Genomic DNA, 23596 nt, shown 5'->3' on the forward strand with positions numbered 1-23596 from the left:
GCGTCCTGTCCGCTCCCGGCCTCGGGCCCGTCGGTTCCTCCTGGTACAGGAAGGCAGGGGCACAGCAAGCCAACCAGAAGCTTCGCGTTGCTGCCTGGTGGTGGGTGGGCCCAGCAAGCCGCCTCCACCTGAGCTGCCTCCCGCCGAGGCTCACACACTCGGGGCCGGAGCCGCAGGGACGCTGTCAGTGGCGGGCGTTGGCCCCCCCGGGACAGCAGATGGTGGGACCCGACTTAACTGGGGAAAGACACTTGAGCTCAGGGGACGGTGCCACTTAGCTTCCGCCAGCGTCATCAGATGACCCTGTTCTTGAAAAGAGGACACAGCCTGAACGCTTCTGTGCCCTCCCCTCACCTTGAAAAGCGTTGGTGCTGAGCTGACATTAGTAATAAGAAAACGCGGGGAGGGCTCACGCGCGCACAGAACGCACACCGGTGGGCCCCCTCCCGGCCAGCTCCACGACAGAGTGTGAACCGTGTGGCTCGGGCCGTGCACCCCCACCTGGGGCCCTGAGAAGGTGGGTCACAGCGCACCTGCCCAGGAGCGTCGGCCCCCCAAGGGGGCATTATTTTGTTCTCACTGGCTTGACATCCTGGCTTAGCCTCAGAGCGTAAGCATGAGGGAGACACAGGCTTAAAAGTCAAAGCCCTGGGCACCCTGGGCAGCCCGGGTGGCTCAGCGGTTTAGCGCCGTCTTCAGCCCAGGGCATGACCGTGGAGACCCGGGATCGAGTCCCACGTCGGGCTCCTGCAAGGAGCCTGCTTCTCCCTCTGCCTGTGTCTCTGCCTCTTTCTCTGTCTCTCATGAATAAATAAATAAAATCTTAAAAAAAAAAAGTCAAAGCCCTAAACACAAAACAAATACAAAACAAAGCTCAGGTGACCCGTCTTGGCTGATGTTATCTCCGAAGCTTCAAACAAACATTAGCCACTTTATTTAAGTTGTATCTATAAATAACAATTGCTGCTATTATCACAGAGTAGCCTTTAAACTTTCTCACTATAATTTCAGAGAACAAAGTACACACCCCCCCTCTCTTTTTTTTTTTCCTTCCCAGAGCTGCAAGTGGGGACACGACAGAAAGAACTTCTGGATATTGACAGTTCGTCTGTGATTCTCGAGGACGGAATAACCAAGCTAAATACCATCGGCCACTACGAGGTAAGAGCTGGGCTCAGCCCCCGACGCTCCCCCCCAGGCCCAGTCCTGACTCAACCGGCTCACCTCCAGGTAATGCCACGTAATTTCTTTGTTTTTTTAAAAAAAGTCACAGAACTCCCACCAGTTTCTGGCATAGTTTGCAGACTGCTTCCTTAGTCGCGCTTCTGGAAGAGCCGGGAATTACTGCCTCCTGTGGCCTGCGGGTCCCCTAGGTCCCCCTCTGCAAGGCCTTTGATTGTCATGTACTGATCCCTCCGCATCCTGCAGTCTGTGTGGCAGGTGTCACCTCACTTCCCTCCACGGCGTTCGCACAACCACATAACCTTGGCAGAGGGGCCTTTTTTTTTCTAGAAGTTTCTAAAGAACTTCTACATTTCCTGTTTGTTTACAATAGCCAGCCTTGGCTCCTCTGGCCTCTGGCCCACATGCCAGCTGAGTCCAAGGTGGGAAGGGCGCCTGTGACCTCCCAGCACGCTGCGTCCTCAGCTCTCGGCTGTGGCCGCTCTGTGCTCGGTGCCAGGGTTGCCCACAGGGAGGCGAAGGCTGGGCGACCTACAGCCTCGGCAAGGGGGTGAGGAGGGACCCCGGGAACGAGGTGCCGCCTGCGGGGTGACAGTGCTGTGGCCCAGGGCGTCTGGGAGGGCTTCCTGGAGGAAGGTCTGACTAAGCGGAGGCCTGAGGGTGAAGGGAACCTCGCCAGCCGGCGGCGCCAGCATGCCTCGCAGGGAAGCCCTGGGGGCCCAGGGGCGGCGAGGGAGGAGCTGCTACGGGCCCAACCCCGCGATGGGAGAGCCAGGGCGCATGGCGCAGGGGCCGCACCAGCAGCTGCTCAGAGCGGAGCCGGGATCTGGACCCCACGCTGGGGCGCCACGCTCTGCGGCTTAACCCCCCACAGCCTGTTGGGGAGGGTGGCCCGAAGGGGACGCACAGACGGTACAGCCCTGTCAGCTTCCTCCTTTGACTTTTGTCCTGAGAAGAGTCCCAGGAAGCCACTGGAGGCTCTGAAGCAGGATCTGCGCTTCGGGAATGCCTGTGGCCCATGTGGCTCCGGGATCCGCATTAGAGGCACAGCCTGGGGATGGGGACACCCTGAGCAGCTGCTGCTAGAAGAATTTCCGGTGCGAGTGATGTTGGCCGGAGATGACCGGGTGGCTCCTGAGATGGGGACAAGCCGAGGGATCAGACGGCTGTCTCCGGGGCAAGGGTGCTCAGGATGGTGCTCAGGATGGCGGGGCGTACCCAGAGCTAGAGGAGGCCACAGGAGATGGCAAGAGCGGCCCCCCAGGCCTCTTGGAAAGTCAGCGCCTCCTGTCCTCAGGCCTGCGAAGTCCCCGGAAAGGCCTTTGGTCCCCACAGGCTCTCCCCTCGCCGGCGAGAAGCAGAGACTGCTCCTGAGGGACAGGGGACATCTCTTCCCTGGGGCTCTCTGGCTGCGCGTTCCCCAGAGCTGGTCTGGAAATAGCTGCTTCAGGTGACACCCGGCTGGGTGATGTCCCTGCAGCCTCCGCTGGGGCGCGTGGCAGACAAATCTGGGAGGGAGAACCTGCTGCTGTGCTCGGCCACCTGCAGCCCAGACTTCCAGCCTGCGAATCCTCCGCCAAGGAGCGGGTGGCTGGGCCTGTGGTCAGTGAAACTCCCCGGGGACGTCCTGAGAGCACATGTCCCCATGCTCCAGAGGGAGCTCCGTGGCCAGGAGGAGGCTGGGGCCAGATCCTGCCTGCGCCAGGTGCTCACACGGGGGCTTCTGTCGGGAGCGTAGGGCATGGTCTCGTCAGCAGGTGTGGAGGGACCGCAGCCGCAGGTGCCCCTTGTGGTGCTGGTGACTGAAGCACTTGCCTGCCCCACTGTGTGGCGAGGCTGGGCCACCCGGTCAGGCCCCCCAACCCGGGGCATGAGGTGGGCCACAAGGGAAGGGGCTCGGCCCCTCGCTGCCCGTCATCGGGAAGGCAGGACGAGCCGGCCCGGCAGGGACAGGGAAGAGCCACCGTGCTGCCCGCCAGGCTGGGGAGGTGGCAGGAGAGACGGAGCATCAGCCTTCGCTGGAGACACCGGCCGCGCTAGACACCTATCTGCTTAAGGATGATAATGAAATTAATCCGGCCTGTAGTCACTTCCCGTCCAAATGATTTATTGGCTTCATACCCTAGCATTGCCACATGGTGGTAATAAATGACAAGACTAGGACACGGGGGCTTAAAGGATTCTCCTTATGTTTAAAAAGCTAAGCCGTAAGGCAAATAAACTCAGAGAGCTTGAAGGAAACTGGGGAGGTCATTGGCCCTGTGCTCTCTGCCTAGACCATCTCAAATACCCTGTGTTTCAAAGAGTGCTCGGGGGAAAAAAAGTATCCACCGCCACCCTCAGCCACCGAAATCTATACCCCACATCTCCCCTGCAGATTTAAAATTTGGAGTAATTTGACAGGGGTAGGCTGAAGCTTACTTTGTCCTTTCGTTAAAAAAAATTTTCTCCTGGAGCTTGCATTTCCCTCCAAAGAGACAAGATGCTAATTACCACTCTTATTCATTTACTAAAGTACCCTAGTTTGAGTCACTGTAAGTGCTTGAAAGCAAAAAAAAAACACCAACCTATATTTCGTTTAAAAATAGGGTCTAACTCAGAATGTTAAGTGATTCAGACTCATCTCCCTCCAATTAGCCCAAATTAGTTAGGTTTTAAAGTTAATCTTTAGTGACGGCCAGTTCCTCCTACCATCTAAACAAAGTCCTCTTGCTGGAGCGGGAGCCTGTTTCTTCTCGCCAGTTCCGTCCTTGGGGCGAGTGGAGTGTGGCCCGTCTCCTCAGAATGGATTTGAAGAACAGGGGTCTCGAGGGGATCTGAAGGCACAGCAGAAGCCTAGCACGTCCCTAGCCCCAAATTGCTGGCAACGCTGTGTCGTCTACGGGCTGGTTGCTTTGTGCAGCGACCCCGGCACTGTTTGCACGCATCCGTGCAGTGCACGTCCACCACCACCCTAGGCTGAAGATGCCCTTATTACCCTCCTTTTCCATCCGATGTGGCAGAGGAGGGCGGGTTTCTGCTACAGTCTCATTCCGCCCCATGCGGACAAGGGGTAGATAACACCCCTTACAAGCACATTAAGGCAGAGGCCTCTCTGTCCCCTATAACCAGCTCCTCCCCGAGTGCTTCCTTAACTGGCCGTCGCTGTGTGTACTTTGCGGTGAAGGAAGCTGCACTGTGTTCTGGAGCTGATGAGGTCCGGTGTATGGGCGGGGGTGGGGGTGGGGTTCTCTGGGTCCAGGCTTTCCTCCCCTCCCCTGCGTTCCCCTGTGACCTTTCGCTGGATGGTGTTATTGCTCTCACACCTTGCTATCGAGTGTGCACAACAGGCGTGGTGTCCGGCAGGAAGTGTTCTGCTAGAGATTGCACCTCTCCTCCTGAGCTGCAAGGTTTGAGGGGCAGAAAACAGGTGTCACCGCTGTGGTGTTGAAGGGTATTCTCGTAAGAGATGCAGGCTGATACCACAGTGGCCACTGCTCATGCTAATTGGTTGTTCAAATGATATTGAAAGCTCACAAGAATGTTCCAGAATGTCTGCTAGGTGAAGCCAGTGGTCCTCCCAGTCTGGTGGGCCATCAATGATACTAAAATGAAGGGATCTGACTATCTCTAAAGGTCTCCCACAGCATGGTGACGACTCCAGTATCTACTGCACAAGCCCGGAGTGCTGCTTGTATACCGGGCACTGTTCTGGGGGCCCTTACAAACGGCACCTGCTTTAGTCCTTGGTACCTGGTGGGACGGACACGGTCATTATTCCCATTCTAGGACCTGGGGAGGCTGAGAAACTTGACCAAGTTCACATTAGCTCTTCTCGCTGATGCCCCAAGGCTAGAAGCAGATGCAAAAGGGAATCGTCCTGCAGACAGTGGCTCTTCTCCTTACTTGGAGCCAGGCGTGTGGCCCATGCCCGCCACCTCTAAAGCAGCCGTGGTGAGGGAAGTGACCAAATCATGAGAAACCCTGGTAAGCTACCTTCTCTGATGTCAAATTCAAAAAGGTAACGTCTTGGGAATCCCTGGGTGGCGCAGTGGTTTGGCGCCTGCCTTTGGCCCAGGGCGCGATCCTGGAGACCCGGGATCGAATCCCACATCGGGCTCACGGTGCATGGAGCCTGCTTCTCCCTCTGCCTATGTCTCAGCCTCTCTCTCTCTCTCTCTGTGACTATCATAAATAAATAAAAATTAAAAAAAATAAACAAAAAAAACAAACAAAAAGGTAACGTCTTCTAAAGTCTTCTGATGAATCCCGTGTCTGTGAGCTTACCGAAATGCTTCCCTATGCCTAATCCTGCATCATTTAAGGCCAGTCTTCCTTGAAGATGACAGCAGTTGCCCTCATCAGATGGGGGGCCTCTTTCAGGCATCCGAGAGCTCACAACGCCAGCCTGACAAAACAAAACAAAACAAAACAAAAAACGGGAGCGCTTAGGTTCCCAATGACAGGCACAGTCTTAGAGGCCATACTCGCTCCCAGAAGACAAGGTTAGGGTTCCAAGGGTCCTCGGAGTCTTCAGAGGGAGCTTGCTACTGGCCCAGGCTTAATCCCAAGGCTCCAGGGAAGAAGAAGGAGCCCTAGTGGCACTTTAACTAGTTTCAGGAATCCTTTATAGAGGTCTGTCCTGTCAAAAACCACATGTGTGATTTGTGTGTCGGGAATGTTCTGATGGCTCCCGAGCCTCCTTTGCTAATAGACTGAGCGAGGTTATCCCTCAGGCCCTGAGAAATGAGACTCTTTTTTCATTTGCCTCCAACCTTGGGGTGTCAATGAGAAGAGCTAAGGGGAGATGGGGAGAGCAGGAATGAGGAGAGGTCGTGGGGACGACACCTGCTGAACAGAGGTCTGTTTTCATATAAGACCATTTTCGGAATGAGGGGTACCAGTAAAGGTTTCCACATGGTGCTTTGTATTGATTATTGTGTTTTTGATCTTTTAAGAAAAAAAAAGTGTCACAGTATTTTACGGTTTTCCATAAAATTCTTAGGCTAAAATCCAGCTTGTCTCTTAGGCTACATATGAAATTACCAATATTTGACCATTTCTTACTTACAAAAGTGGCAGTTTTGTTAAGGTTAAATGTAAGTTCAACCTTTTGTATGTAGAAAACCTATTTTTATAGAATTTTCTTCAACTTATGCCACAAAGATAGTATTTCACCACAAAGAAATCCCACCTTCACTTAGACATGACTTGGAGGATATTTACCTTCTGCTTATTTCAGGAGTGATTTCAATTGTTGACATGAGTTCCTTTTTGCCCTGTGTGGTCACAATCCCTAATTCTGATACTGGGGGAATCTACGGTTTTCTCCATCCTGTCCCGACACGGGCCAGTCATCACGGAAGGGGCACAGCCTTCCTGCCTCATTGAATCCTGGAGCACTGTGAGACTGGAAGGAATTTAATTTGAAATTGTCGTGTGTTACCAGTTCTGCTCTGGGCTGGAGAAACATTCCTGCCGTAGATCCATCTAGTGACATTAATCTTTCTTTGATTTAATTTGGTTTTCATTCCTAAAGTAGGGGCCCACAGGACGCTCCCTGCCTCACAGGAGCACAGGAGGATTAATGAGTCACTCTTAGGAAAGCATTTGGAGCTCCTCAGATGGAACAAACAGTATCATATTTTTAACACTTTAGATTCGGTGGCACTTCTCAAAAGGCATTTCTGTCCTTAACTCAGCAGCAGCTGACTTGTGCAAAATAGAAAATGGAGACCTTCCCCCACTCCCCCTTCCCCCCCCACCAACCCCAACATCTGTTAAGTACAGTAGTTTCTATCTTACAATGGTGTTAAAGTGTCACGTGGGGGGAAATGTTCCAGCCCTAGAGCAGCTGGGAAAGTTAGAAATACACTCAGATACACACATACACAACTCATCCACTAATAAAATGCTTTTACACTTGCTCTTGGGAGATAATTTCAGAGTAAAATTTCCTTGGTACAAGCTGCGGCTGCGCTATCTTAATGCCTGAGCACCGTGCCAGCAGCGAGTCATTGCCAGCTCTTGAAAAGACATTTGAACTTTTGGCAGCGCTCCTTATCAGAAGGCCCATCCGTGGTGTTTGTGATTATAGACTAAGGGTGCTCACGTTCAGCAAAACAAAGCGTCTGACAGTAGTGGAGTATTGGCTCAACACTCAACAGGATCCGTTTGGGATTCATTCTTTGACAATTACCCAGAATGAATCACCAGCTTCCTTTTATGAAAAGATATTTATTGGCTTAGAAACAGAGCATATCCAGCTCTTTGTGGGGAGGAATTTTCTAACGATGTGCAAACGTTCTCATAAACTTGGTGTCTGAGTATTGCTAACGGGGTGCCTGCACAGAGTGTTTAATTGCATCAAATACGGAGGAGAATGGAACATTCAACCAGAAAACAATGGCTCAAGGGGAAAGGAGAGGATGGTTTGGTAATAACAGCAGAACGGTGAAGAAGTCAGTGAGAGTTCCGAATCCACGCTGGAGAAGCTTGTCCGGAGGCCCGGAGGCCCGGTGGCCCAGCCAGCCCCTGCTCAGCTCTGCCCCTCCCTACAAGACGTGAACACCGCAGCTGGGGGCCTCTGGCCCGAGCCTAGCAGCTGGCTGGCAGCTGGCTGGACGCTGCCGGCTGGACAGCTCTGCCGGGGCGGCTCTGCTCCACGTTCCTTCCTCTGCGGGTGCAGCCCGAAGGAGAGGAGGCTCTAATCCTCTGGTGCTTGCTAAGCAGGTTTGTGCATTCTGATAACCAGTGTGCAGGAGGCCAGAAGAGAAATTCTAGGTTTCTGCATTTTTTCCCCAAAGTGGGGAAGGACTAGGTCCAAAGTACTATTAGAATTCAGAACAGACTGAGGACTTTGAGAATGGAGGGAAGAAGCACTTATCTGGCCGTGTTCCAGAACGACAGGGTTATTAATCTACAGTCCCAGGATGAAGGCAAAGATTTCGGTATCCCTGACCTGCCTCTTCCTCAAGGCCCCTCTGTCCTAAATTTTTGTGGACTAGCCCCTTGGGACAATTTAGTCCTCACAAGAGAGGAGGCCTGCCCTCTGCATCTTAGCATCCAGTCGCCTGAAGGGCACTCCTTCCCCTGGTTGGTGGCAGGGGAGGGCTGCACTGGCGGGCCATTTGGCCCAGGATTCCACAGTCCCATAAGGCCTCAGGTGAGAACTCTTGACTTCATTGACAAAGGAGGGTACGCACGGGCACTGCAGTGGAGTGTCGGTGTGGTAAAAGCATTCGTTTGTCAAATGTGTACATTAAAATCTGTGGCTTTTTTTTTTTTTAGTAGCTCTGTTGAGAGATCATTTATATACCATAAAGGTCACCTTTTAAAATGTACAATTCAAATGCAACTCTGGTGCATTTACAGAGTTGTGCAATCGCCACCACCACCTAATTTTAGAACATTTTCATCACCCCAAAAAGAAACCTTGAATTCATTAGCAGTCACTCCTCACTCTTCCGACCCCTGCTTTGGGCAACTAGTAATCCATTTTCTGTATGTATAAATCTGTCTCTTCTGGACATTTTATATAAATGGGATCGTACAATATGTGTCTTTTGTGACTGGCTTCTTTCACTTAGCATAATGTTTTTGAGGTTCATGTTGCAACATGTGTCAATACTTTTTATTGTAGGGCAGGTTTTTTGTAGTATATTCATACAATGCAATAATACAAAGTAATTTTAAAAGAAAGTACTGGTGTTGCAACAAGGTGAATAAATATCAAAGACCTTATGTTGACCCTAAGCCAGACATCAGAAAAAAAATATATATATATATATAGTTGACCCTTGATCAACTATATATATAGTTGATTCAAACCTGATTCAAATGCAGGTTTGAACTGCACAAGTCACTTACATGCCTTTTTTTTTCAACAGAGTACTATAAATGTATCTTCTAATTTTATTTATAATTTTTTATATTTTCTCTACTTGTTTTATTATAAGAATATAGTATATAATACATCAAACATACAAAATGTGTTAATTGTTCTTGGTAAGGCTTCCTATCAACAGTGGGCTATTGGCAGTTAAGTTTTGGGGGAGTCAAAAGTTATATGGGGAGTTTCAATGGTGCAGGGTGGGGGGCAGTACCCCCAGCCGCCATGTTGTTCAAGAGCCAGCTGTACTATAGGATTCCATTCATATGAAGTTCAAGAGCAGATGGAAGTCGGAATAGTGATTACCTCTGGCTGAGGATGCAGTGGTTATTGACTGGGAAGGGACAATGGGGGTACTCCTGGGAACCTTGAAATATTTTATATCTTGATGTGGGTAGTGTTTACACAGGTATATACATAAATGGACATTCGTTGAGTTGTACCCCTGTGAACGTTAAGTGCTTTCCTATAAGTTATACTTAGTTTTTATTTAAAAGTATGTGCAATTTTTATGATTTTACAAGCTTCTTTTAAAAAATATATACCTGCCAGATAGAGAACAAATAAGTGTACCACCGGATGGGTGGTCACAAAGTGAGCACATCCTGTAACTACTACTCAGGTCAAGAATTAGAACATTATGGGTCCTTCAGAAGCCCCTTCCCGACCCCTCCTAATCACTAACCCCACTCTCTTCTCCAAACATCTAATGTCATAGTTTGACTGTTTTTGTGTTTGGCATTTTTTTAAAGCTTTATGTGCATGGAATCACAAACTATATATTTCTTTGTGTGGCTTCTCTTGCTCAACATTATTGTGAGGTTTACCCATGTGGTGTGTAGACATAATTTGCTCATTTCTGTTGTTTTATATTCTGTTGTATGGACACACCCCAAATTATTTATTCATTGATGATATTTGGTTGTTTCTAGTATAGGGCAATCACAAATAGTTTATCAGGATATGTACTTATTTCTGTTGGGTATATACCTAGGTGTGAAATTGCTGTCCTACGATCATGACAACAGTTTTGGATACCTGTTTCAGCATTTCTCAATATAGTAGGAATCTCAAAAGAGCTAGTAGCCCAAGCCTCTCTTGACTTCTGAAAGGCTGGGGAACATCTTAGCACAGCCTCCTCTTCCCTCCTTCCAGGGTTGGCCCATCTCCCATTGGCTCTCCTCGCCCCCCCGCCCCCCCAGCCTCACTACACCTCACTGCCTCGTCCATCTCCTTCACAGAACTATGAGCTCCTTGAGGGCAGAGACAGTGTCTTGGTCATCATTATAGCTCCAGCACAGGGCCCACAACATAGACACTCTTGATAAATATTTAATAAGTGAGAGAATGTAAGATCCATCCAGCTATCTACTTCCTGGATGAAGTTGAGAAATACATTAAATTTTGAAAACTCATTTGTTTTTTATCTTTGTTTTTCAGATATCAAATGGATCCACTATAAAAGTCTTTAAGAAGATAGCAAATTTTACTTCAGGTAACCAATATAATGTTAACCTTTTGTGCTCACCCACTTTTATAACGTATCACTTTCTGCTTCTCTCAGATGTATTGTCACAAAGGTGAGATTGAGTTGTTGCTATGTAATTCTCTGAAACTGGAGAAAAGCCATTTGGATCTGCTTCTATTCCTAAGGATGTGAGCCTTGTGAGGAGGAGGACAGGAGATGTAAACAGCAGTTGGCCAGGACTTCCCAGCACTAAGGAGGTCTCTGCCTCTTGACAGCCCTAACCTCAGGGAGGAATCTCAGCCTTCCTCGCTCCATTCCAGCTCTTCAGTAGGATGATGCGTAATCAGAGAAGAGGGAAGCTTGTAGATAATCACACACATGCTTGCAAGTGCTGAACAAATAAGATAACCCACTTAGAAATCCAAATCTCCTTTGATAGCATCTACAAAATTTCCAGAAAGTGGAGCAAGGCAAAATAAACGGGGAGCTTTTATGGGGAAAGTCTGTAGGCCAGGCTCTAAACTCTCTACCACCTCCCTGATAGCCTCGGGACAAGAAAACATTGCGTTGGTGCTTGGAGAAAATCCCTAGATCCTGACCCAGACTGGTCTCCAGAGAAATTGTACCCCAATCCTCAGCCCTTAGAAAGGTTCTGGGCCTCACCTAACAGGAATTCTTACACATATAACTGGAAAGGAGGCTTCCTAGATTCAAGACTAAGAGCAGACTGGTGGGTCCCAGTGCAAATAGGGAATGCACAGCCCCAAATTCAGTAGAAAGGATAATTATGTAGGTTGAAGGACACCTTTTTGGGGGACCCCCCCCAGTCCATCATTGCATCTGGCTGCAGTGAGAGAAGCCACCTTGCAGAGGGTGGCTGTCATTCTGGCATAGGGAAATTGATAACCTTGCGTTATAAAAAGTGGAAGAGCTTTGTATTTTAAGCTTCAAGGACTGGGCCTGTTGCGAGCCTGATATTTGGGGATCTTGCATTTGGATCTCCTCATGGGACCTCAAGGCAGTCAGTGCCTCTGCTTCCTCCCTGACCAGTTCAGCTGACAGCCATCATTTTGATCACTCCCCTGCTAACCCTTCAAACCTCCTGCCTCTGTCCCCCTTTCCCACTCTCTCTTTCTCTCATACCCCCAGCCCTGGATGAACCCAACCACTGGCCATTTTCTGAGCGGACACCCAGGCTAGAGGAGAGGAGAGTAGAGTTGGAGTCACTGTAAATTCATGGTGCCCAACATGACCAGGACCCCCAGTGCAGCCTACACACACTGTGCTCTCCAGAATCCTACCTTCCCTCCTTGAAGTTCTGACCCACAGAGGTCTATCAGCAGCTGACTTGATCCTCTATTTCAAAGAGAAAACAGGAATCAAAACTCCCTCAACATCTAGACCAAACCTACCACCTTACCTGTGTCTGCCTTGGTGCTAACCCTGGCATTCCAGGGTTGTCCTTCCTCCCATCCAAGGCCAGTGTCTCACCTGTGCCTTCGATCCCATCCTTTCCAACCTTGCAAGCATTCTTATACCACAGATAATCTTCTCTCACCTATACCTCCCCACCTACTGCAGTTTTTCCCTTAGTGTTAGTCTCCCCCATTTTTAATACAAAAAAAAAAAAAAAAACCTAGTGCCTTAATTCCTCCCCCCCCCTCCGTTACCACTCCCTTTACTGCCACATTTCTTTCAGGATTGTCCTTACCCTCTGCCACTCTCACACTTGCTCTGCAAGCTCCAACTTGCCCTTCTTTCACATCCCAGGAAGGGTTGCGTTCTTTCTGCCTTAGGGTCTTTGCACCCATTTCCCTTCTCCCATTTGCCTAATTCCAGCCATTCGTTTAGGTTCAGCCCCGACATTCCTTTCTCTGAGAAACCCCCCAGAATAGGACAGACCCTCCTTACTTTCTCAGCATAGACTTCTTCAAAAACTGTATCACAATTGTAAATAATTAATTGTATAATTAGTAGTAGGAAGTTTCTCCTTGCCTAGGATGTAAATTCTGTTGGAAGGATACTAGGTCTGTCTCAATCACTACCTTTCACCAGGAGTCCCTGGCACTCAGTAGGTGCCCCAGGTACATCTGTTAGTAAGGCCTGAACCTCTCCTACCCCACCCTCAGCAAGGGGACCATTCAGCCTGTTTTAATACTTCCAGAAATAGGGAACCTGTTCCTAACTCCAGGTTCTGGCCCATTCTCTCTTCACATTGTTGAGATCTTAAGATGCAGCAGGGTGAAAAAAATGTAGCTATGAAGAGCTCAAGTAACTTTTTCTGTTTATAGCATTTTATGACAAGGCCAATTAGCCCGTGGTTGTTTTTTTAATAGACTGCTTTCTCTCCCCTTCTCTGGCGTTCAGATGTGGAATACTCAGAAGACCACTGCCATTTGGTGAGTTCAGTCTTTCTTGTGCTTGCCACTGAACCCGGATGCCTTCTGTAGCATGAACGGTCTCCTTGGGTAACGCTTCTACTCTGTCTTCCCGTTAGATTTTACCAGATTCGGAAGCATTCCAAGATGTACAAGGAAAGAGACATCGAGGGAAGCACAAGTTCAAAGTAAAAGAAATGTATCTGACAAAGCTGCTGTCGACCAAGGTACACTTACTGTTCTGGGAGTGCTTTTACGGCTACCTTGGGGGTGTATGATGTGTTTGACTTAATTTCCACTGAAGTGTGAAAATGTTACAAATCCCTTGTGCCTTCTAGCAAAGCAAAATGAAAGTTTAAATTGTAAACACTTCCTACCCTCTTCTTTTTTTTTTTATAAACTGCAAAGATAACAGCACTTTACAAATTTTGACTGTCGTATCTTCAATCAGGGATTTAATATTGTTCCCAGTCCTTTTACCCACCATTTCACTATTGTTATTTTTTAGGTTGATGGCATAATTATTCTTTTTTGTTTACTTGTTGTTAAAGATGAGCAATAAAACTCCTTCTCTGAATTACGAATAAATGAAGGGCGAGGTCAGTGACTATAAACCTTTTCAATCTTTTTTCATTTTAAAGTTAAGAATTCTGTTCACCTATATAAGTGTCAGATGTGAAAGCTGGTGGAATACCAAGTCAGAAGCAAATTTTACTTTATCTGGCTTTTAGTGGGATTAACAGAAGTCTGTGGTAATCCGCTTCCCCCCCCACTCCCCACCCCAAAAGACTAGTACTATAAATGCTATTATCTACACCTGGCCCTGGTCTCCTGATGGGCATGCTTCTTCAGATTATAGCAGAGGGTATGTTTAGAGCTCGGTAGATGACAACCAGAGCCTCTTGATTTTCTCATCTGTCCCACAGAGCTCTGCCTATTTGGCTTTTGAAAAAATGCTCAAATGCTTTGGAAAAAGTACACAATAAACACCTATTGATAGAAGTACATGCAACGAAAAAATTCTGGGAACGAGCAACATTAAGTTTTTCCAGGTTGAACATAATAAAAGCTAAACATTCGTGGCTTCTTGGTTTATGTATACAGTCCTACAACTGACATTTCAACTGCTAGAGATTTTTCTAAGATATCCTCTCTGTTGACGAAACAATGTTATCAGCAAGAAGCTGATGAACCAAATCTAAACCTGGGCATAGATTTTCAGGACTCTTGTCCCATTCTGTGAATGTTGACCGCATTCGATAATTTTACATATTTTCTCTTAAAGTTGTTTTTTTCTGTTTTGTACATCATCTTCTCTGAACTGGAATTTCATTTTTCCATTGTATTCAAAACTTTTTTTTTTTTAATCTCCCAAGTCTGATATTCTCTATCTTTCAGGTGGCAATTCATTCTGTGCTTGAAAAACTTTTTAGAAGCATTTGGAGTTTACCCAACAGCAGAGCCCCATTTGCTATAAAATACTTTTTTGACTTTTTGGATGCCCAGGCTGAAAACAAAAAAATCACAGATCCTGATGTCGTACATATTTGGAAAACAAACAGGTGGGAACAAACAGTAGGTGATTACTGTTTTCAAGAATCTGGGACAGAATCTTAACTAAAAGGAGGGCACAGTAGTCACAGAAGGATTCATTATCCCTAGATCAGAATGTTTTGGCTTGGTAAGCTATCATGTCAAAGCAGATTCTTCCTCTGTTACTATTTTTAAACAAGAAACAAAACCCTTCCTACTCCGAGGTCCTATTCTTTAGAATAAAATAAACTTTATCTTTAATGCATGAAAAAGACCTTATAAGGAATGTTAAATTTAGCTTGACCAGAAGATGAGAAATTAGTATTTTGTGATTTTATTATACACTTTTCCATTAGAGAATACTTATTACTTTGCAGTTACCAAGCTGTCTATATTCTGATTCTACATAGACATTTGTTTTTATTTGATCGAGTGCAGTACTTAGATACCATGAGAATTTGCCAAAGCCTGTGTTTTGTTTTGTTTTCTAACAAACATTTTACCTTAAACTGAGGCAAGGCATCCAGATCTATTCTAAACTTCTTCTCAGTAAACAAACAGAGCTCATTATCTCTATTTGAAATACTTTGTGCATGAGCTATGAATAAAACTCCGTGCTAAGATGTAATAGAAGTTTTCAGCGCAGTCTCCAGCCCTCCCAAGCACCGAGGGTGTGCAGGCTGTTTTAATAAATACTAAAATCTGTAGTTCCCAGAGCTCTAGGCCTCATCTTCTCCCATTTAATCCAGGTCTGTCCCACCTATCTACACTGGCTCATTCCCATCCTGTGTTCTAGCCTCTTATTCCCAGGTCCTACTACTCCCACACCAAGCTTGGGTGCTTCAAGCTCCCATTTTACTGTGAAGATTGTGGCACCTGAGCAGGGACAGTAGTCAGGACAGTCGAGCTCTGGAGAGGCCCAGCAGCCTTATGATGGAGCTAATTTGCTAGGCCAGAGTTGAGAAGGAGACCATGGAAAGACTCTGAATGATTGATTCCCAGGTTCATATTCAAATACTCATTTGAGTACCTACTATGTGCCTAGCACTGTTAGGTGCTAGAGATATAGCAATGAATGGAATAGACAAAAATTTGTGTTCTTATAGGGCTTGCATTTTAATGGCACTAGGTAAATTATAGTATATTAGAAGTTTAGTACAGCAGACAAGGGGGGAAAGGATAGAGAGTAACAGGATAGAGTGGTCAGAGATGATACTTGAGTCAGGTCTTGAAAGAGGAGAGGGCATAAACAATGGACCTATCTGTTTGAGGACAGTTTCTGGAAGATGGACAGCAAAAGCAAAAGTCCGGAGCTACAAGCTTGCTGGTATGCATGAAGAATGACGAAGCGCCCAGTAGTGGAGTTAGAAGGAATAAGGTGAAGATTAGCAGATGAGGGTCGTGGCCCAGACCATGCAGGGACTGTCACCTGAGGCAAATGGAGAGCACAGAGGGTTTTGAGCAGAGGAGAGACATGATCTGACCCCGTGTTAGGAAGATCGCTGGTAGTTGTGGGGTTCTAAGGGCTAATAACCCAGCTGAGAGACAACGGTGGCTTAGGCCAGGGTGTGGCACTTAGAGGGGGTGAGAAGAGGAAGTTCTGGAGACTCGATCAAACGTTTTCATGGGTGACCACCGTCTAATACAATCCAGAACCATTTGGAGAAAATTCTTGTCTTGTCTGTGGCCACTTTTGCATTTCTCCTGTTCTAGTCTTGCCTTTCAGTAGCGCTTGTCAGTTTAACCCTTTCGTGTTCTGAGCGATGCTGCCATCTGTCGCTTGGTATGTTTGGCAAAGCTGACGTGCATACTTCAGTAACAAGGGCAAAAACGCCCGTTTACAAACTGCGATAAACAGAGCATCCGCCTCCTACGGAGGGCTGTATCTGAAAGGAGATTTCTCTTTGGAACAGCCTTCCTCTTCGCTTCTGGGTAAACATCCTGAAGAACCCTCAGTTTGTCTTTGACATTAAGAAGACACCACACATAGACGGCTGTTTATCTGTGATTGCCCAGGCATTCATGGACGCATTTTCTCTCACGGAGCAGCAACTTGGGAAGGTAAGTCCTAGTTTTAGTGTTGCTTATGTGTACTCCTGTGAGTCTCAAGCTTTTTTTCTTGTAAACATCCAAACAATAAACAACTGTCTAAACCATGGAAGATAAAAAGAAACAGTCATTGGTAGTCACTGAAAATTTGCTTTTCTTTAAAACCTACTGAATTTATTTTTCAACTAGTTTACATATATTAAAAAAAAGATGATTATCTCCATCCTACTGAGGAACTCTGCCTACGAATACTTTTACCACAAAGTATAAATTTTGTTTCCTAGAAAAGCATTCTTCAGACACTATTGAAACTATTGAAATTTGCTTAGCTAACTTAATCCATCTGAATACAGGTGATCCTTGAATAATGGGGGGTGATGGGTACCAATCCTTCATGTAGTTGAAATTACCCTGCAACTTGTGGCTTCCCCAAGACTTAACTGTTAATAGCCTACTGGAAGCTTTACTGCTAATATAAACAGCTAATTAACACATATTTTGTATATGTTATAGGTATTATATACTGCATTCTTACCATAAAGCCAGAGAAAACAGTAAGGAAACTGTACGAGAAAACATATTTACTGTGCTGTATCGAAAAAACACCATGTAGAGTAAGAGCAGACCCACAGAATTCAAAACCATGCTGCTCAAGGGTCAGCTGTACACCTAAGAGTCTATTTGAATATAACAAATTGCTTATGGGGAAGAAAATCTTGCCTGAGATTTCTACCACCACCAGCTCGTCAATTCATAATCAAAATATCGATATTGTTTTTCTTTTGGCTTTCTTTGCTGAGCAAAAGCCCCAGGAAATCAAAGAAAGATAAAAATACAGAGCCAAATATGAAAGGGATGTTTTGGTCTTATTCAAGCATAAACTGAGCAATATCTGTACCTCTCTTAATGCTAGAGCAGTGTGCCTTTGGTATAAGGATTGAGAGTGCCTGGAATGAAATGCAGTTGATGTTTCACAGGTGCCTCAGCCTCCTAGTCTGAATCTATACTGTCACCACTATTTCTGCAAAACAAACCTGTCTGTACTTTTGTCTTTCTAGCATCCCCTTTGTCTCTCAAGGTAAACTCCTTTGGTCACTATTTCTCATTCTGTCCTATCCCTTGGTCCCCTCCCCGCTGGGACACCTGCCTCAGAACTGGTCTCCTGGCCCCAGCTGTCTCATCCCCCCATCTTTTCCTTTTCACTGTGTCTCAGGTCTCCTCTTAAGAATTGTAAATACTTCCTATTACCTACCAGGTAAAATCTTCACAGTGCCACATAGCCCTTCCTGATTGGGTGTCAAGTCTCTTTTCTGGCAAACTCCATATGCTTTCTATGTTATAGCTTTTACTTTTCCGAAACTTAGCATGAACTTGTTTTTGTATCCCTTTCTGTCTCATTACCCCTGTGTCTAGTGAAACTTACTCATTCATTCGCTGTGCAAACATGTGTACCAGAAACTGTAGGAGACTGTGATCAGTCTAAATATACCTACTCTGTGACCATTCCTGACACATTGCCCACACCCATTCTTCATTTGACCAATGCAATGAAAGACTAAAATGCTGCTTCATTCACAGTTTTTAAAAAAAAAAAGGCGGCTGTTAACTCATTAAGTGAAATATACCAAGAACACAGTAATCATCACAAGAACCACATAAGGTGGTTATTACCCTTATTTTATAGATGAGGAAATTGATGTTCTGAGAGGTTAAAGTCTTGGTTAAGATCCCACAAAGTGATTAGGATCCCTGATTTGTCCAACTCCACTGTGCTTTTCTTTATACCCTGATACTAATTACTAGTATCATAGTAAGCACTGTGTTAAAGTTTGTTTCCCCAACTAGATTATAAGCTGCTTAAAGGCAGGTACTAGTCCTCTTTATCTTTTTACATTCAACATTTGCCAGTCTAAATAAATTTTTATCGAATGCAGGATCACATGATTTAGGAGTTCTACTTGATAAGTGCAAAAAATCTCAGTAATACCTCAGTGCAGGCATCCTTCACAGTGATGCAGCCACTAATACGGCTATTCGTGCCCTCAATACATTTAAAAAGGTACTGGGACATTAGACCTATTTTTAACTCGCCCATCTTACCTGAGTAGGAGAGTTTTTAAATATTTTTGAAAAATGACTTTGAAAAATAAAATCTTGATTGTTAATAATGATCACTATTCTAATTACATAAAAACATTCAAGCTGACACGGAACTTTTGCAAAATCAGACATCAGAGCCCCCAGTACTAACGACCGTGTACTTCCTTGCGGACAGTGAAAGATCTTTATAATCTAATCAAAGGGACAAGCAGAAGAATCCACCACTGCCAATTACTTACCACTTTCATGGTTATATAAAGGGCTCAATCAGACCTACAGTCAAGTCTTTCATAAATGCCAAAATTCACTGGTGGGTGAGGATGAGAGCAAATGTTTTAATTCAGGCTTTTTACAACCATTAGTAATGAACTATGATTGAAATAAGTTCCATTGTTACAGTAACTCAAAATCATGCAAAAATAATAATTTTAGTTCTTTTCTGAGAGGAAGGCAGAATATATTAGCATTTAATCCGCCTAAAAAGAACAGTGACTCACCAGAACTATCTAGATAGCAGTCAGTCATTCAGTCAACGTTTATGAAGGCCCACTGCATGACCAAGCCTTGTTACTAGGAGGTAATCATGGCGGACGTTCAGCTACACTGGTACTGTTACAAATTCCCCATGGTTTTTTACTCTTGGCCATGGCTGCTCTTTTTTTCAGGAAGCACCAACTAATAAACTTCTCTATGCCAAGGATATCCCAACCTACAAAGAGGAAGTAAAATCTTATTACAAAGCAATCAGGGATTTGCCTCCATTGTCATCTTCGGAAATGGAAGAATTCTTAACTCAGGAATCTAAGGTATTGCTAGAAAGTAGAAATAAGAGGGGCGAGGCACCTGGGTAGCTCAGCTTCTGCCTTTGGCTCAGGGTGTGATCCCGGGGTCCTGGGATCAAGTCCCACATCTGGCGCTTTGTAGGAAGCCTGCTTCTCCCTCTGCCGCTCTCTGTGTCTCTCATGAATAAAATCTTTAAAAAAAGGGGGGGAGGCTCTTGGGTGATGCAGTCAGTTCAGCTTCTCTTGGATTTTGGCTCAGATCTTGATCTCAGGGTCCTGCGATCAGGCTCTGTGTGAGGTGTGGGGGCTGCTTAAGATTCTCTCTCTCCCCTCCCAAAACAAATGGCACAAGTAAGATAATATTGGGTTACTTTAAAAAAAAAGTCACTTGAGAATCCTCTCAACAAGACTTTCTTTTTTTAAGAAACATGAAAATGAATTTAATGAAGAAGTGGCCTTGACAGAAATCTACAAATACATCGTAAAGTATTTTGATGAGGTAAGATTTTTAAATAACATTTAAAAAAATTGATGTGAATCAGTCACCAGGATTTGGTTATAAAGCATTCTATAGGTCTCAGGACAGCTCTGGCATCCCTAAAGGCCAGAAAGGGAAGCCAGGAAGCCTGTGTGAGATGGGGGATCCTGGCACCAAGCCAGACCCTGCATGTGGCTGCCCCTCTTATAGTTTTATCATGCTGCCCACCTTTGGACCAGCCGGAATTTACGTTTGAGTTAACGGGGTCTGTAGCCACACTGACTCAAGATAACTTTGAAGAGTAAGTAGTGGCCCTATTAAATAGGGCCAGCTTATGCTTGATTGTAACCTGCTTAAGTGAAAGCTAAGCTTGTTAAATTGCCTAGATACTGTGTTCAATAGATCTATGAAAGTATAACATATTTCTAACTTTAAGCAACTATTTCAATAAACCATTCTCCTTTATGATTAATTCTCCTTAATCTGGATTTTTTTCTTTGGGGATTCACACAGACACAGTCATCAGATGCGCTGTTTCCAAATATATGTTAATTCCCCCTTCCCTGATTCCCCCCCACTCAGTCATGCTGGGACAGGCTATCCATGTCAATGGTGAGAATAGCTCACCAATTCCATTTGCTACTTGAAGATCAAGTGAAGCGCTAAGGTAGGGTAGAGGCAATGAGTTCCTTAAACATGATAAGCATCCCTCTTTCCAGGGGCCAGGGGTTAGACGGGAAGCACTGGGGAGGGGAGGGGAGGGAAATGAAGAACGCTGACCAGGATGCCCCTGCCTGCTGCATTTAAGAAGAAATACTTGCCTGCATGTTGGCTGCCCAGAATGCTTGCTGTGCTTGGAATGGCTGTGACATAATGCATAAAACAGGGCCTTGGAAGTCTGGCCCCATATTTGTAAGCAAATAGTTGGTATTTCTTGCTAGCTTCTATTTTAAGCCAAAGTGTTGTTGATCCTGTGATAATGACTTAGCAAAAACAACTTGCAAAGTGAGTATGTAAATTATCGAAGAAAATGTTGGCATCTGTTTCATACAGATTTTTACCACTCACGGCATCAGGAATGCAAAAAAAAAAAAAAAAAAAAAAAAAAATCCCAGAATTGTAATGCTAAAAAACCACAATATCTAAAATAACTGTTCTAATTGTCAACAGATTCTAAATAAACTAGAAAGAGAACGAGGGCTGGAAGAAGCTCAGAAACAACTCTTGCATGTAAAAGTCTTATTTGATGAAAAGAAGAAATGCAAGTGGATGTAAGCACTCTGGGGACTGGCTTAATCTGGCAAAATTCTTCAGACGACTTGGGAGAAAATGGCTGCTTGAGCTACTCTGTGTCGTTAATTTTTAAAGTTTGCACATAGGTTCCACTTTGAGCACTGTCTTTTAGAGACCAAGGCACATGCACAGCTTTTAGAAAGCAAACCAACCACTGTGCCTGTGCCTATACTGTGGGAACCTTTCTGTAAATAGAGTCGAAGTGGTTGTTGCAAACAGCCTCCTTGTTTACAGAGAATACAGGGCCAGTAAGCAAGTGTCAGTATTGTTAACTACAGTCTCCACTTACTTAAGCACAATGATAAAGAGGTTTTGTTTGAAAACTACAGTTATGTAGCACTTATGGCTACACTGCACCTCTGCAGAAAAGGGGACACTGCCAGTGATCAAAAGAAAATGTGAAATGAGTCATTTGGAAACAAGGTGGGGGTGTTAGGGCAACCTCGAGGATTTGCAGCATTGAAACTTTCCCCAGTAGTTCTTGGAAAAGCTGACCACAGAATTTGGTAGTGTGTACACTTAGCATTTGTGAGTGTGTGTGTGTGTTTTTAAACCAAAAACTGACAGTGTTGCAACATTGTTGAAAGGGCTCGTGTTTTTCAGTGGTCACCATCTGCACTCCATCCAGCTCACCTCCATTTCACTTAAGGAGCTCTAAAGCAAGGAGAGTGAGGAGGCTTTATTTAAATGCAACAGCATTTTACCCATTGTGTCCTGATGTGTGTTCCTTTTTTTCATACTAAATGTATTTGCTAGTGGACATGTTGGCTATTGTAAAAAAAAAGTCAGTTTATTTCTGTCTAAAAACTTTGATGAGAGCTACCTGTAGAAGAGTAACTCCCTCCCCTAAATCCTACATTTCTATACTTCGTGTCTCCTTGCTTTAGATTTCTGGTGAACCCTGTGGTTATAAATACTGTGTGTGATTAAAAAAAAAAAAAAGATACATTTTACATTTCATGAAATTGCTGTTCACACTGGAGTATTATATATGAATATATATATTTGAGGCCCAAGGCCTGAAAAATATTAGTATACAACTTGGTATCTTAGTCTATGTACTTTTTGAAAGTATTCCTCACAAGAGAAAGAATTCAAAATACCCATTTTATTCATGCCTTTCTTTTTAAAGAATTCCCTATCCAGTTATACTGTAGTCTTTTTATTGCTGATTTTTTATTCCTGAATTTTTGCTGCTCATGACCAATTTTAATACCACTGTGTTTTCCTTCTATTACAAGTAAAAAAAAAATGTAATTGGCAACTCTCAACTTTCCTTGTGGCACCTTTTAATCTGGGATTTGGAGCACCAAGGATAAGACAATTTTTCAAGTAGCAAATAAAACACTGATCATAAAGTCATTTACCAACACTGTACAGGATTATCAGAAGTTAAAGGTGAATTTGACTTCGAAAATGAAATTCTTTTTGCTCCTCAATATCTGGCAGAGTAAGAGGTGATACCTCAATAAAATGATCAAATAAGCAGTTACTACCCAGATAGGCACCTTCCCAATCCTGTCACTTTTGACCATTGTCTGTCCAATGGACACACCTCAAAAATACTACCAAATAGGTTACTTACAAGTATAAAGGTGAGAAGTCTGGTCCCCATTGAAGGCTTCTACAGTCTTGATGTGAAGGCATTCATAAGAGAGTAACAGGAGGACAGTTGAGAGCCAAGGGTAGGAGAGTTGCCCAAAAGACTTCCCTTCTTTAGGGTACAGAAATGCTAAGAAAAGGATCAGCTACAGCTTTATCTAAGTATTCAGTAAATGCTACATGAGGGTGTCCCTGTCCAGCTCTCTGGCACGAGTCCCATGGGGAGCCTTACCTCCTCTTCCAGGGACGATGCTGCTGGGAACTTTGGGCAAGTCACTTACCTCTTCGTGCCTCAATTTCTGTATAATATTTCTAACCTACCTCACTGAGGTGGTGTGAAGATTCACTAATGTATGTAGCGTGTTTGTCAATCCTCCAGTGAAAAGCACTATCTAGATCACATTTTGGATCACATTAGCCAAATGCAGTACATGGCCAAATTAGATGTGTGCTGAAGACAATCAGTCACTGGGTCTATATTAAACAGCAACCAGAGAAACAAATGGCAAACAACTTCTATTTTCAAGTTTCTTTGCATATTTTTTTGGTGCAAACAATTCATTTATAAACTTTTTTTCCTAACACTAGTGTCTACAGCAGCATTTAAAAATTAATTCTGTTACCTTTTCCGTATTAGGGATTTAAAGTCTATTTCTTATTGTATACCTGATTGAAGCTGTACTTGGAGATGAATGTTTTAAATGTCTATATCCAAAAATAAACATTTTGATGTAAACATGGACTGCTCGTCTTTTTTCCCTCCCTTCCAATGTTCTAGTTATAATAGATTTTTTTATTCTAAGTAGCTCTGTGGAAATTCTCTAGGTGCCAGTGCATATATGAAATAAGCAGCTCTGTAAT

At 44.9% G+C, this 23596-nt stretch overlaps 2 protein-coding genes across 9 annotated transcripts in view; one reads left to right on the top strand and one right to left on the bottom strand.

Annotated features, from left to right (window-relative positions):
• PLXNC1 (plexin C1) overlaps positions 1–23471 on the top strand; it is a gene marked incomplete at its 5' end in the record, with an annotated part of 137258 nt that extends 113787 nt beyond the window's left edge. Inside the window, 9 exons of the mRNA XM_025438862.3 lie at positions 1058–1161; positions 10493–10547; positions 12888–12919; positions 13018–13125; positions 14297–14460; positions 16345–16492; positions 19246–19386; positions 19787–19861; positions 21011–23471. Of these exons, the coding sequence (XP_025294647.3) occupies positions 1058–1161; positions 10493–10547; positions 12888–12919; positions 13018–13125; positions 14297–14460; positions 16345–16492; positions 19246–19386; positions 19787–19861; positions 21011–21115 (932 nt within the window). The remainder of the gene's footprint in view (positions 1–1057; positions 1162–10492; positions 10548–12887; positions 12920–13017; positions 13126–14296; positions 14461–16344; positions 16493–19245; positions 19387–19786; positions 19862–21010) is intronic.
• CEP83 (centrosomal protein 83) overlaps positions 912–23596 on the bottom strand; it is a 147451-nt gene continuing 124766 nt past the window's right edge. For 3 of the 8 annotated variants that reach the window (XR_007402198.1, XR_007402194.1, XR_007402199.1), the window contains 4 exons: positions 22719–22764; positions 19424–19553; positions 19078–19289; positions 15523–16579 (listed from right to left, as the gene is read on the bottom strand). The gene's annotated coding sequence lies outside the window, so the exon portion shown is untranslated. Of the gene's footprint in view, positions 5570–15522; positions 16580–19077; positions 19290–19423; positions 19554–22718; positions 22765–23596 lie in introns of those variants that run through there. The other 5 variants (XR_007402197.1, XR_007402196.1, XR_007402195.1 and 2 more) reach the window with 5 other exon arrangements.

Source organism: Canis lupus, chromosome 15 (assembly GCF_003254725.2).
Source record: "Canis lupus dingo isolate Sandy chromosome 15, ASM325472v2, whole genome shotgun sequence".
Lineage (NCBI taxonomy): Eukaryota > Metazoa > Chordata > Mammalia > Carnivora > Canidae > Canis > Canis lupus.